This window comes from Hemitrygon akajei, chromosome 11 (genome assembly GCF_048418815.1).
Source record: "Hemitrygon akajei chromosome 11, sHemAka1.3, whole genome shotgun sequence".
NCBI lineage: Eukaryota > Metazoa > Chordata > Chondrichthyes > Myliobatiformes > Dasyatidae > Hemitrygon > Hemitrygon akajei.
In genome coordinates, this window is record NC_133134.1 from 59276041 (window position 1) to 59291529 (window position 15489).

At 42.5% G+C, this 15489-nt stretch overlaps 1 protein-coding gene across 6 annotated transcripts in view; it reads right to left on the reverse strand.

Moving 5' to 3' along the window:
* The window catches only part of LOC140735652 (dual specificity mitogen-activated protein kinase kinase 6-like), a 167575-nt gene that overhangs the window by 66066 nt on the left and 86020 nt on the right, over positions 1-15489 (reverse strand). For all 6 annotated transcript variants that reach the window (XR_012100789.1, XM_073060950.1, XM_073060949.1 and 3 more), the window contains exons 2-3: positions 14662-14731; positions 2062-2110 (exon numbers count right to left, since the gene is read on the reverse strand). Coding sequence is in view for 5 of the 6 variants with exons in the window: in XM_073060950.1 (XP_072917051.1) it covers positions 2062-2110; positions 14662-14731 (119 nt within the window). In the remaining variant the exon portion in view is untranslated. The remainder of the gene's footprint in view (positions 1-2061; positions 2111-14661; positions 14732-15489) is intronic.

Below are 15489 nucleotides of genomic sequence, written 5' to 3' on the forward strand. Positions count from 1 at the left end.
AAGACTATCAAAGCTTGCAGCGGGATCTGAATCGGGGTGGGGGGGGGGGAAATCGGCTCAAAAATAGCAGATAGAGCTTAATGCAGACAAGTACCAAGTGTTGCATTTTGGCAGGACAATTCAGGGTAGAACTTACACAGTGCTTAACCGTATTGGTCCATGGCATAAAGGTTGAGAACCCCTGTCTTAGAAGTTACAATGCTAAGAGTGTTATGGATAGAGTAAATACATGCAGGCATTTTCCCAAGATTGGATGACGACAACTAGAGGTCTATAGTGAATTTGAGCGGAACTTCTTCACTCGGAGGACGATGAGAGTGCGATATAAGCCATCAGTAGAAGAGGTGGATGCAGGTTCAATTGCAACATTCAAGAGAAGTTTATATAGGTACATGGATGAGTGACTGGGATATGGAGGGCTATGGTCTGGCTGTGGACAGATGGGATTAGGCAGAAAACAGGTTGCATGGACTAGATGGGCTGAAAGGCACATTTCTGTGCTGTAGTGCTCTATGATACGACATCCAAATTGCTGTTGCCCTTTACCAATGATTATGCATCAAAAGCACCCTCTGATTTTAAGTGCTTTGAAAAATCACAAAATGAAATTTCTATTTTACTTGCATTTTATTCTAGTATGTGCCAAGCAATTACAAGCATGTAAATATAAATATTAGTTATATTAAGTTACAATGCATTGGAAATTAAAGCCTACCTGGTCTTCAGCTTCGTACTTAAGTTTCAATGGTTAAAGCAACTTAGCTTCTGGGTTGGTGTTTCTCTGACTCCACCAATTTTCTTAAGCCCAAGTAAAGCAATATAATACAGGCGTGCGCTGCTTAACGTCCATTTGGACAACATCCAATCACATATACATCCGTAGATCGGAGAACGTGACGTAGCGGACGTAACCAATCTCGTGTATCGTGCGTCTCTTGACTGTAGTAGCATTATCTCTGTTTAATTTTCTTTTGAAAATATTACCGTAAAGTGCATCATGGCTTCCAAACGCAGCAAACCCACTCCTAGTGATAGCAGTAGCAAGAGGCAAAGTATATAATATGGTGTTCGCACGTCCAAATCATGTAACGTTCGATTTCACAGAACATATCATGAACGTTAAGCGACGCATACCTGTATATATTATATAGTCCTTGACATGTGGGTATATACATACTTCTACAGGAGAGGGAGTTCCAGAATTCAGGCTCCATGATGGTGAATGAAGGGCAGTCCATTTCTATGTCAGAATGGGGTGCAGCTTGGAGGGCAATTTCCAGTCGGTGGTATTCCCATGCTGTTACTTGGGAAATACCTGCTCTCACTTTTTGTTATTACATAAAGCCATTCAGTCCATCAAGTTGGCTCTTGGGGTATCTTCACAATTCCCATTCACCATACTTTGCTGCAATCTCATCGCTCTCACATACTCATCAAGTCCAACATATAACACCCCTCCCCACCCCCAGTTAGTGAGTCTGTGGGATGTGGGAGGAAACTGATGAACTGGGCTCCAGAAGTCGTAAGTGAACCAAGGCACCTGGAATTGTGAAGCAGCTGCATTACCTGTCGCACCACTGCAGCCAACTTGCCCACAACAAATTCCAACAGAAATGAGACAGTGACCAAATATGTTTTATTAATCATGACTGAGAGATTAATGATAAGGTTCCAAGATAACTCCACTTTGAAATAAAGGCATGATATTTTATTTTACATCCACCAGAAATGTTACACGAGGACTTTAATATGCACTTTGAAATAAGAAGCTTTCAACCTGAATGTTATTCACTGCTGAAACCTCTCGAGATCATAACATAATCACTGTGCACTGGAGCTTGGAAATACACACTGATTTGCAGCACCCATTGCTGCTCTCCATCAACAGTATCACAATCCATACATAAATTTATCTATACATCTGTATTTAAATAAATCAAACCAATTATAAAGTAAATTCAGCAAGTAAATTGCAAACTCTGCATTATAACACTTGAGAAGGAAGCAGAGGAATTATTTGCAATAAACTGAAGTTTAAAATAGCATGAAAAAAATCCTTACTCGATCTCCAATCGTAATGCACGCCTTTGAATCCAGATCTCTTGGTGGTCTAGAAAATGGATATGAATGGAAATATGTTTAACTCATCAGAAAACCTCACAAAAACAATGAGACCACACGCTTAACAAATCAACATGTGGGGTAGATTTACAGTGCCTTGAAAAAGTGTTCAACCTGCTTAATTATATTCACATTTTACTCTCATTTTCTGAACGTAAAATACACTGAAGTAGCATCATATTGAGCTAATTTATAAAACAGTATCATATCAAAAAAATTCCAAAGCCTGTCAAATTTACTAAAAATTAAAAACCAGAATTATGCTGAAAAAATATTCATCACCTTGAAAACTACTACAGTAACTTTCCTAACTTACTAACTCACCCAATTTGATGTAGAAAATTTGTTGATGTAGGATCACCTGTTTTCAATGAATTCATAAGAATAAATACCCTCTCTGTGTAAGGTCCAACAGTATGGTAGGTTTTCAACAGACCAAACAAAAATGAAGGCTAAAGAGTATTTAAGACAAGTCAGGGAAATGATAATTGAGAAGCACAGATCTGGGGAAGCGTACAGACCATCTCAAAGACACTGAACATCACTCGCTCAGTGCAGTTCATCGTGAAAAATTGGAAAAATGAAACCACAGCCACATTGCCTAGGTCAGGCCACCCCTCTAAACTTAGTTGCCGGAAAAGAATGGCACTTGTAAGAGAATCTACTGTGACACCAAAAGTCATCGAGTGAGCAGCAGAAATCAGTGGCTGTAACTGGAGATGAAGTTCACGGCGCCACAATCTCCAAGCCTTACACAAAAAACAATATTCATGGAAGAGCAGCAAGGAAGAAATCCTGGTTAAAAAAAAACATTTAATTGCCTGCAAAACTCCATAAAGTGTCACTTAGAAGATACAGTAAAGAAGTGGAAGAAGGTCTTATGATCAGATGAGACCAGAGTGGAGCTTTTTGGCCTCAACTCTAAGCAGCATGTGTAGCACAAGTCTAATACTACACATCAGCCAAGCAACACCATCCCTATTGTAAAGCATTGTCAGAGCAGCAGGGTCTGGAAATCTGGTCAGGATATCTGCTAAAGACAGAGACCCAGGATAAAAACCTGCAAGCCTCTAACAGGAAGCTTAAACAGAGGAGGAAGTTCATCTTGCAGCAAGGCAACAAACCAAAGTAATCATGGAGCATTTTCAAATGAAGAAAACCGATGTCGTTGAGAAGCCGAGTTATGTCCTGACCTTTACCCAATCAAACATCTCCGGCAAGACCTCAAGATTACTGTCCACCACCACTGCCCAACTAACCCAGTACAGCTTAAGCAACTTTGCAAGGAGAAATGAGCAAATCTTGTTCCATCATGTTTTACAAAGCTAAATTACTTATCCAAATAGACTACTGGCTGTAATAGCTGCAAGAGGTGGTTCAACTAATTACTGAGCAAGGTTTGGGGGGGGGGGGGGGGGGGAATGAATATTTTTGAACTGCTGACATTAGATTTTGTATTTAGTTTTTCAAGCTTTACAATTTTTCCTGCTTTTTGGGCTCTACTGTGGAAAAAGGAGCATGTGATTCATAAACTTAAAAATTCTCAGTTAAATTGATCAACATCCCTGGTTGTAATACTCATTTATGTGAACAAAGGGTTCGGGGCTGAATACTTTTTAAAAAGGCACTGTATGCAAGGTCTCTAAAAAGGGAAAACTAAAAGATAGCTAGCCTTACAATACAGAAGCAGCAAATTCCTGGGTGTAAGGTACTCACTTTAAATTTGATGCACAAATACACACATTTCTTAAAATCAACATATGTGCTGTGTCATATAACGTAGGCAATCATTGTTGTTGAGCATGATTGTTCTTGGCAAATTTTTCTACAGAACTTATTTGCCATTGCCTTCTTCTGGGCAGTGTATTTACAAATCAGGTGATCCCTGCCATTGGCAATACTCTTCAGAGATTGTCTTCAGAGGTCACATAACCAGAACTTGAGATATGCACCAGCTACTCATACCAACAATCAGCACCTAATCCCATGACTTCACGTGTTACCAGGTGGGGGCTAAGCAGGGAAGGAGCGTCTTATCCCTCTCATATCTCCCACGCCACCATCCAACACTTCATATATAGTGTGCAAAAGTCACTGGAAAAGAAGCAAAGAAAGAGCCATGCAAAGTTCTCAGCACTGCTAATAATAAAATCAAGCCACATCCAGACAGGTTTCCTGCTGGGCTATTACCCTGAACAAGAAGTAAGAATATTCCAAGCCACATCTCACTGCTTTTGAAATCCTTGTAATGGTTATGGTATTTCCATAAAATGAGACACTACACAATGCTCTCAAAGTCAAATTTCAATGTTAATCCAGTCAGCCTGGAAATTAAACTGAGAAAGTTTCTGTGTCTCAATTTTTTTTGGCAGAATGAACCTGCAAACATTTTTCAAACAGCTAGTTCAATCTGTTTCTAGGAAATGTCACCTACCCACCCACCCCCCCTCCACCCTTCCAATATACAAAGCAAAATAAAAACACAGTAGTCCAACAGACAGTGCTATCATTCTGGTAGGGAGTAGGCATGTTAGCAGAGCATGTCTGAATACTCAGTTCCCCTCAAAGGCACTTTGTATAAAGGCTGGGCTTCTTCCAGCTACAAGGCAATTGGAAGAGAGCCTGGCAGAAGATCTTTAAAATGTAAGCAAATAGTTCCAACTTGGAGCACACTGCCCAAGATGGTGATGCAAACAGACCACAGTTAAAGAAAATTAAGGTCAGGTCAACTGGAGAAAAACTGCAGGGTTAAACAGGTAATTTGTAGACCAGTGGGAGTAATTGATCAGTTTATCCAAAGACCTAGCAGAGGCTATACGAAATAAATCATCTCCCTCTCTGCCAGAAAATTGATCCAGTAGATCCCTACAAAAGAATATGTATTCCCTTCTATCACAAGCAGCTTTATCGAGGAGAGGCTAGGGATAGGAATCCACCAAAATTACAATGAGACCAATTCCACAGCGGCATTGCAATTGACAAAGCTGTAGATTCATGGACTCACATATTTGGTTGCTTTAAATATCAGACATGACACACATTTCTGACTGCATCTTTTTTCATCGGCAAGTTTGTATAGGTCAGAAATTCACAAATCCTCCTTGGTTAATAACAAAATGACAGCCTCTTGAAGTGATTCACATTTCTGATGATTCTTCATTGATAGTAAGAGTCCACTGTGAATGATGTTAGCCAGGGCACTGAAATATAAAGGGAGGACTGATATTTCAAAACCTTGCCCACATTAAGTGGTCAGCTATCCATGCAACCTGCCAGGTGAGACAGAAACTGTTTCAAGATATTTTTATTTCTAGCCTGTAAAAACAAAGGATTTCTGTCACAAACTCACTCAGCATTTGGAAAGTTTAACTAGCATCTGATACGTCCAACTTTGAACCCACGGGCTATTTTGCTTACCCAATCTGTACTAGGGTAGGAGCTACAACTGGCCTTAGCACTTATACCTGTTACTCTGCTGGGAGGCACGGCACAATAACACATCAAAAATACTAAGACCTTTGTGTAAAATCACTGAAAATGTTTCTGGAGAAGGAAAAAGAAGTGTGAAGTTGTAGCTTATTTTTGGAATACAACTAAAGTTGAGTTAATATGTGACAGGTTTAAGAATTATGCAAACACTGGAAAGAAGAGCCAAGAACATTAAGTAACCAAATAGTTTCAATACTTTACCAATGTGCAACAACTAAAACTTGCTAGCAATGAGTTGAATCATTTCAATTTTATGCCCCATTTCATATTTTTTTAAATATGTACATTCTGGCAACCCACTTTCTGCACAGGCGAACTGGCTCACAAATAGCCAGCGCGCGGGGGGAGACTTTGGTAATGCACCTCTGACATCATTTCCGCCTGGAGAGGGCAAGCACTAGGGATTAAATGCCAGCGCCGCGAAGTTTGAGTAAACTAGTCTCGAAACGACTTACCGACTGTGTGTCGTTATTTCAGTGCTGTGTGTAGCACATCGCTACATTGGTGACCCCGACAGTCAAAACAGGATTTGGACCAAAGATGACCGACTCTTCATCTGTTCACGCAGTTTTGCTAAAACTGCCAACTTTCTGGACGCTACGACCACGCGTGTGGTTTAGCCAAGCAGAAGCCCAGTTCCAGATTCGGCAGATATCCTCTGATTCCACGTGTTACTATCACGTGGTGAGCGCCCTTGACAAGGAGACAGCCACCCAGGTTGCGGATTTCATACAGTCGCCCCCAGAAGAAGGCAAATATGAAGCATTCAAAGCGCTGCTCACTGAGACCTTTGGCTTCTCACGGCATGAGCGGGGTGCCCGCCTGCTTCACCTGGACGGTTTGGGAGACAGGCTGCCGTCAGCATTGATGAACGAGATGCTGGCCCTGGCTGATGGACACAAGCCCTGCCTCATGTTTGAGCAGGCGTTCCTAGAGCAGCTGCCTGAGGACATACATCTGCTGCTGGCCGACACAGATTTCAGCGATGCCCGGAAGGTGGCGGCCTGGTGCTGTGGAAAGCAAAGAGGGAGATCCGTCGGTCAGATTACCAGGCCACACGCCCAACAGCAGACCAGACCAGGCCCGGCGGGGGGAGCACACAACACAGAGGCAGGAGTGAAGAGGCCAGTGAACAGTGGTGTTTCTACCACCAGCGGTGGGGCACAAAAGCCCGCCGTTGTAACCTGCCCTGCAAGGGCCAGAGCCAGCTGCTGCTAATGACTATGGCGGCTGACCAACAGGACAGCCTCTTGTACGTCTGGGACAAACAGTCGGGACGCCGCTTCTTGGTCGACACCGGAGTGGAAATCAGCGTCTTGCCCCCGACGGGGTACGACAGCTGCAACAGGAAGCCAGGACCCACCCCGAGGGCCGCAAACGGCAGCACGATATGGACCTACGGCACCCACACAGTGCAGCTGCAGTTCGGCGCCAGCCGGTTCACGTGGGACTTCACACTGGCTGCCGTGCCCCAACCACTCCTGGGGGTGGACTTCTTGCAATCCTTGGCGTTCTTCAGCAAGCACCTACAACCACCCGAACTCAAGTACAGTGCTTTCAACCGGGAGCTGTTGGCACTGTATCTGGCAATCCGGCATTTCAGGTACTTCTTAGAAGGCAGGCCATTCACCGCGTTCACGGACCACAAACCGTTGACCTTCGCGTTCACGAAGGTGTCCGATCCCTGGTCGGCTCGCCAGCAGCGACATCTGTCCTACACGACGGACATCCGGCATGTCTTGGGAAAGGACAACGTCGTGGCGGACGCACACTCCAGACCAGCTGTCCAGGCCCTGTCCCTGGGGGTGGACTATGCAGCACTGGCGGAGGCACAGCAGGCAGACGACGAAATGCCCAGCCACGGGACCGCAGTCTCGGGTTTGTAGCTGCAGGACTTTCTCGTAGGCCCAGGTGAGAGGACCCTCCTGTGCGACATGGCTACCGGCCAACCTTGCCCCATCGTCCCTGCAGCCTGGAGGCGGCGTGTTTTCGACTCCATACACGGTTTGGCGCACCCATCTATCAGGACAACCGTCTGGCTGGTCTCCAGCAAATTCGCGTGGCACGGACTTCGCAAGCAGGTCAGTGAATGGGCCAGAACGTGCGCGCAGTGCCAGACAGCCAAGGTGCAGCGACACACTAAAGCCCCACCGCAGCAGTTCGAACCCACCCACCGGAGGTTCGACCACATTCATGTGGATATCGTGGGTCCCCTACCAGTGTCCCGAGGAGCGCGGTACTTCCTAACTATGGTAGACCGGTTCACGAGGTGGCCAGAGGCGGTCCCGCTCACCAACACATCTGCCGATTCCTGCGCCCGAGCACTGATTGCAACCTGGGTAGCACGCTTCGGGGTACCGGCCCACATTACCTCCGACAGAGGCACCCAGTTCACCTCCAGCCTGTGGTCGGCTGTGGCCAGCCTGTTGGGAACACAGCTGCACCACACTACTGCCTACCACCCACAGTCGAACGGACTAGTGGAACGCTTCCACCGTCACTTGAAGTCGGCTCTCATGGCCCGCCTGAGAGGAACTAACTGGGTGGACGAGCTTCTCTGGGTCCTGCTTGGAATTCGCACAGCGCCCAAAGAGGATCTGCACGCCTCGTCGGCCGAGTTGGTGTATGGCACACCTCTGGCCATCCCGGGACAGTTCATACCAGCCCCAAGGGGGCAAGAGGAAGAACCCGCAGCAGTCCTGGACAGGCTACGCAAAAGGCTCGGCAACCTGGCCCCCGTACCGACCCCGACCCATGTACCCAAAGACCTGTAGGACTGTAAGTTTGTGTTTGTACGAGGGGCCGTTCAAGGTGATCAACAACAACGGGTCCACATACGTTCTGGACATTGGGGGGAGAGAGGAGGTTTTCACGGTGGACCGACTCAAACCAGCCCATGTGGACTTGGCGCAGCCGATCGAGGTTCAGGCACCACGGTGCAGAGGCAGACCTCCCAAACAGAGGCTGATCCAGACTGTGGACATTGGGGGGTGTATCACTGGTTCCGGGGGGGGGGGGGATTATGTGGCGACCCACTTTCTGCGCAGGCGAACCAGCTCAGAAATAGCCAGCGCGCGGGGGGAGACTTTGGTAATGCACCTCTATCATCATTTACGCCCGGAGAGGGCAGGCGCTAGGGATTAAATGCCAGCACCACAAAGTTTGAATAAACTAGTCTCGAAACAACTTACCGACTGCGTGTCATTATTTCAGCGCTGTGTGTAGCACATCGCTACAACATATTTTTAAACATGAGTAAAATCATACTTAAATCAAGACTGCTTTTGGTGCCAAGAATAAAAAAAAATCTGTGGTCTAACATTCAAGTCTGATTACATGCAAGGTATTGATGGAAAGAAATTGGTAAAATTAAATGATCATGCTGCAGACAAGCTCTAAACTCAAACAGTTAAGACAACAAAAGTACTACTGGCACAATCACCAGCATACATTCTTGCATAGAACCTGATCATATGAAACTAGTTCAGTCTTCAGTCAAATGATTTTGGTTACGGTCATGATTTGGAAATTTGAATTAGTCTACATTATCCCTGGACTGGAGCTGGAGAAACCAATGAAGTTTCCAATAGTTTACTGTCCAATTAATCCAGAAGAGCATATTGATTTTAGGGCTAGGAGAATACAGGATCAAAGTCAGCTCTGAAAATAGATCCTCTTCTGGATTATTCACATAGGAATGTTTGTTGTCTATCTTTGCATGATGGCTTTCCTGGAGAATAAACTAGAGAATAGTTGGCTAAAATAGTTCCATTACTTAAATTTATGTCTCTAATAGAGACAAGATCAGATGGTAAGAAATACTTTCCTAGGTGAACAGCTGGATCAATGGAATGGCATGAGTATTCTTATATTCATTCCAGTTTTTAAAAATCCAGCTTAGCTGGACAGATGTTCCAATATGTAAATATCTCAAGGCTTCCACCATTTTATAAATCATTCACTTAAGGCTTCGACCACAGCTTAATGGTATTGGTTCATGGCATTGAAAAAAAAAGGGTCAGTAACCCCTGATTTGGAAAATTCACCCAAATAACTAAAATGGGGACAGGCCATTTCACATGTGTTGGAATCATTAAATCTGCGCACATCATATGCTTTTCAAATCCAACAATATGCCACCTCAGATCAAAGCTTGGACTGGATGGGAAATATTGAACAGGCAAGAACAGCTTGATCTGGGCCAGATAAATTTGTTTGTGCATGTTTTTTGTTTGTACTATGCTGAATTGATCTTGCGAAGGTGACCGTGAGATGTTGCTTGTACCACCACAGTTCTTCAGAAAGTGATATTCCTGGATATTGATTACGTACACTATATCCATAACCGGGTCCAAAGTCGTAACGGTCAAATACCTGCATTTCTCCAATTGCATGACTTGGGCATCCACCACCACTGCGTATTACCAAAAAAATCATAAACTTATTGTTAACTATAATACAATGCTGCAAGATATGGTAGTTTGGGGTTGGACCTCTGTGGTAGAAACTGGAAAGACAAGTCTCGTTTTCAATGGGAGCACCAATGCGAAAGAGAGGGAGAAATACTTCCGTCAGTTCTGAAGCTGGAGCTCTCTTGTTCCTTCTAATACACTGCATGTACAATTTCCTCAAACTTCTACTTCCATTTCATTTGCTAGGCAGATTCAAGGGCAGCACTGCTGGAAACTGATAGTTCATTACTGGACATTGTACACTGGAATGGCACCAAGTATAAATGTACCAATCTGCAAGTAGGAGGCACAGATAATGGGGATAAGAACCACCTCAATGATCAGTGTTTTAACTCCAATTATTTAGCATACACAGAATATCAATACCTTAGTTATATAAATTTGTTAAATACTGTTCAAGTTAGCTGAAGAAGATGGTCAAAATAAAACTTTGGAAATCTAGCATATAGCAACTATGATTGAATAAATTGCAAAGTACAAAGTATGCATACTAAATAGAACCTTGAGAATCATCTCAGCAGATAAGAATGTACAAATACAAGAAGCTGCAGATGTTGGAATCTGGACTGAAACCAAACTGCTGGGGGTTCTCAGCAACCCACCTCCAACCCCAGAGATGCTGCATAACCTGATCACTGTTTGCATAGGAATGCGATGATAGAATATAAACTTGAAAAATGTAAATTATTCAATTTGGTAGGAAATACAGCAAGTTTTAAATAGCTAACAACTTCTGGAAACCTTGGCAACCAGAGAGACCTATTCATCCTTATTGTATATGAATCATAGAAACTGTCAAGGAGATGCAGGAAGAAATAACAGCAAATAGTACATTCTTATTTTTAGAAGTTCCTGTAATATTATGAAGATATCTTTCTGAAAATTTATACGACAATGGTAAACAAATACTTGGGTACTAACTTCATTTCATCAAATAGGGAACTACTCAAAGGAAGATTGAGTAGAATATTCCTCAAAATGTAGAGAAATATGAGATGGTCTCATTAATATATTTTAAAAACTCTTAAAGGGATGCATTGGGTAGATACTGAGTGGTTATTTGTTCCAATTGATAAATCTCAATCAAGGGGATCATCTTTGCAGATAATAACCATTCAGAACTGAGAAAAGGAGAAATTTCATGGAGTAATGAAACTTTACAATCATTTTCCACAGAGGGCTACAACTACTATTTGTTGTCCAAGCTGGATTGTGTTCAAATTATAGAGAGAATCATGAGAATTGCAGGAATGAGTTGACAATGGAGACAGTGTGGAAATGGTGGAAATAAGTAGTTGAGAAGGAAATTTATTCATCTATCTGAATAGCAGAGAAAGCTCAAAAGGACCTACTGGTCCCATTATATACAACAACAAAAACTTATATACAAAAACAAGTCTCGATGCAGTGAAAAGTTTCAGATGATGAATATAATTTATATTAAATAAATGGTAAAACCTTATCAATAATCCTGGAGTTCACAAATCAATTCTTATCACTCTCCCAGTCTGATCATTCTTCCCTCTCCTCACATTGGATTTATTAATTGCACAGCAGTTCCTAAAACTTTTGCATTTCCAGTATTTCATTTATCTTAAACAGTGGGCATTAGTATGTTCTCTTGTGATATTATCCTCTTTTCAACTGGGACTATTGGAGACTTTAGTAGCCAGAAGCCTGGCTAGCTTTCATTGTTCATACACAACCCAGGACCATTCATCCATGGCCCAGTACCTCCCCTCCAGGAAGCACATGCAAGCACATACACATCAGGCAGTAAATACAAAATATTCTGATAGGGATATCCAATATCTTTTGCTGGGTAGTGCCTTTCTCTGCAAAGACATCAGAAAGGATAGGTTAAGCTAAAGTTGCAGGGGGATAGGAAACAGCGCTAGAGAAGATAGTGGAAACGTTTTGGAGAATAACGTTGTTAAGCCTACATACAAGGTCGGGGATCAAATGATTCAACATAATGGGACTAATGTTCTGATCTGCATACTTCAATGGCAGGTATTGAAAGAAAGGCAGACGAACTGGAGGCATGGATCAGTAAATTTATTAGCAAAATACGTATGTCACCATATGCAACCCTGAGATCACAGACTGTTGCAAGAAACACAAGGTTGTGATAATAGGTGATTTTAACATTCCACATATTGACTGGATTCCCAGACTGTAAAGGGCCTGGATGGGATAGAGTGTGTTAAGTGTTTAGGAAAGTTTCCTTAATTGGTACATCAAGGCCCCAACTAGAGAGTGTGATACTAGGTCTTCTATTAGGTAAAGATACAGGGCAGGTGACGAGCTTGTATAGGGGAACACTTTACATCTAGTGATCATAATGCCATTAGTTACAAGCTAATTATGGAAAAGGATAGGTCTGATTCTCAGGTTGAGATTCTAAATTGGAGAAAGGTCAATTTTAATGGCATCAGAAAGGATCTGCCAGGTGTGGATTAGGACAGGCTGTTTTCTATCAAAGGTGTACTTGGTAAATGGGAAGCATTCAAAAGTGAAATTTTGAGAGTACACAAGTTGTATATTCTTGTCAGAATAAAAGGCAAGGATAGCAGATTTATGGAACACTGGTTTTGATATATTCTAGCCCTGGTTAAGAAAAAGGAGGTGCATAGCAGGTATAGGCAAGCAGAAACAAATAAGGTAATTGAGTTTAAGAAATGTAAGAGAATACTTAAGTCAAGAGGGCTAAAAGAAGATGCAAGGTTGCTCCAGCAGACAAGATGAAAGAGGACAAAATTGGTCCTCCAAAAATTCAGAGTGCTGATCTATGCATAGAGCCAAAAGAGATGGTGGAGATCTTAAAAGGATTTTTTACATCTGTATTGACTCAGGAGATGGACACGGAGTCTACAGAACTAAGGCAAAGCAGCTGCAAGGTCATGGACCCTATACAGATTAAAGAGGAGGTGTTTGCTGTCTTCAGACAAATTAGGGTGGATAAATCCCCAGAGTCTGACAAGGTGTTCACTCCAACCCTGTGGGAGACAAGTACAGAAATTGCAGGGGCCCTCATAGAAATACTTAAATCATTCCCAGCAACAGGTCAGTTACCAGAGGATTGGAGGATTGCAAACGCTGTTCTGCTGTTTAAGAAAGGCTCTAAAAATAAACCAAGGAATTATAGGCCAGTGAGCCTGACATTAGTAAAGGGAAAGTTATTGGAAGGTATTCCAAGGGACCGGATATATAAATACTTGGATAGACAGGGACTGATTAGGGATAGTCAACGTGGCTTTGTGCGTGGTAGGTAATGTCTAACCAGTCTTACAGCTTTTCAAGGAAATTACCAAGAAAGTTAATGAAGACAAGGCAGTGGATGTTTTCTACATGGACTTAAGCAAGGCATTTGACAAGGTCCTGCATAGGTAGTTGGTCAAAGAGGTTCAGTCGCTTGACATTCAAGATGAGGTAGCAAATTGGAATAGGCTTTGGCTTCACCAAAGAAACCAGAGAGTGGCTGCAGATGGTTCCTCTGAATGATCGCTGCTGTGTCCATTGGTGTTTGTCATCTATAATCAATGATCTGGATGATACCATGACAAACTGGATCAGCAAATTTGCAGATGACACCAAGATTGGGGGTGTAGTGAATACCCAAGACTATCCAAGTCTGCAGCAGGATCTTGACCAGCTGAAAAATGGCAGACGGAACTTAACGAAGACAAGTGTGAGGTACCAGGGTAAGTATTACACGTGAGAGGTAGAGCATTAAGGAGTGCGGTAGAACAGAACGATCAGAGAATACAAATCCATAATTCCTTGAAAGTGGTGTCACAGGTAAATAAGGTTGTAAGGAAAGCTTTTGGCACACTGGCATTAATAAATCAACGTATTGAGTGTAGAAACTGCATGTTACATTAAAAATTTAAACAACCTTCATGAGGGCTAATTTGGAATACTGTGTGCAGTTTCAGTCAGTTGTCTACTGGTAAGATTGAAAGAGTACAGAGAAAACTTACAAGGATGTTGTCAGGACTTGAGAACCTACGTTTATAGGGAAAGGTTGAAAAGATTACAACTTTATTCCCAAGTATATATAAGATTAAAGGGAGATTTAATGGAGACATACAAAATTATGAAGGGTTTACACAAGGTAATTACAAGAAGGATTTTCCACTGAGGTCAGGTGAGGCTCCAATTAGAGGTCATGGTTCAAGGGTGAAAAGTGAAATGTTTAAAGGGAACATGAGGGAGAACTTCTTCACTCAGAGGATGGCGAGAATGTGAGATGAGCTACCGGTGCAAGTGGTGAATACAGAGCGAATTTTAACATTCAAGAGAAATTTGGATAGGTACATAGATGACAGGGGTTTGGAGGGTTATGGTCTGGATACAGATGGGATGAGGCAGATTAATGGTTTGGCACAGACTAGATGGGCCAAAGGGCCAGTTTCTGTGCTGTGTTCTATGACCCTAAGGACTTTTCATTTTAGACACAAGACACTGCAAATCAGGTATAAAAGAGTTTTGCTGCTTTTGTTTAAATGCACACAGCCACAAGACAGAGACACACAACATGGACATGCAAATCCAATTTAATAATAGGTCATCTTACGTTGGGCTGGTAACTGGCTGTTTGAAGACTTCATCTGAGATTTTTAAATTAGGTTTATTTCTCATTTTTCCTGTGAAGCAAAACAAAAAACAAATCAATAATCAAATGAGTGACAGCTTTCTCATTAAATTCATATCTGATCAAGAAATTAACCATTTTGGTTTGACATAGGATTTTAATAAATAAGATACAACTTATATACATTGATGCATCAAAAAAAAGGTATGTTTTGATTATTTGACCCCTCCCTATGTCCCCTGCAATCTTTTCCATCTGCTTCCATTGCCTTCCCACCACTGTACAGCTAAACATGCCAGCCTTTCAATGCTTCTATTCAAAACTAGCAGATCACAACCATTCCTTATCACACAAACCAGTCTTTATCGAGAGTTCGGCAGTGAAATGGATGGGTAGTTTCAAGTTCCCAGATTTCAACATCTCTGAAGATCTAACCCCAGCCCAATACATTGATTCAATTACAAAGAGGGAACTCCAGCAAGCTATATTTCATTAGGAATTTGAAGATGCTACCAAAAACACCAGCAAATTGCTACAGATGTACTGTGGAGAGCATTTTAACTGTTGTATCACTGTCTGGTATCTATCTGCTGCACATATTATTTTCTCATTACGAGGTGGTACAAGAGCCTGAAGACACACACATTGTTTTAGGAACAGCTTCTTCCCTCAGTCACCAGAATTCTAAACAGACAATGAACCCATGAACTCTACATCACTATTCTTGCTCTTTTTTTTAAACTAATTTAGCTTCTGTATGTTTTTATACACGCATATGTAATGTATAATACATACACTCACTCATTCAGT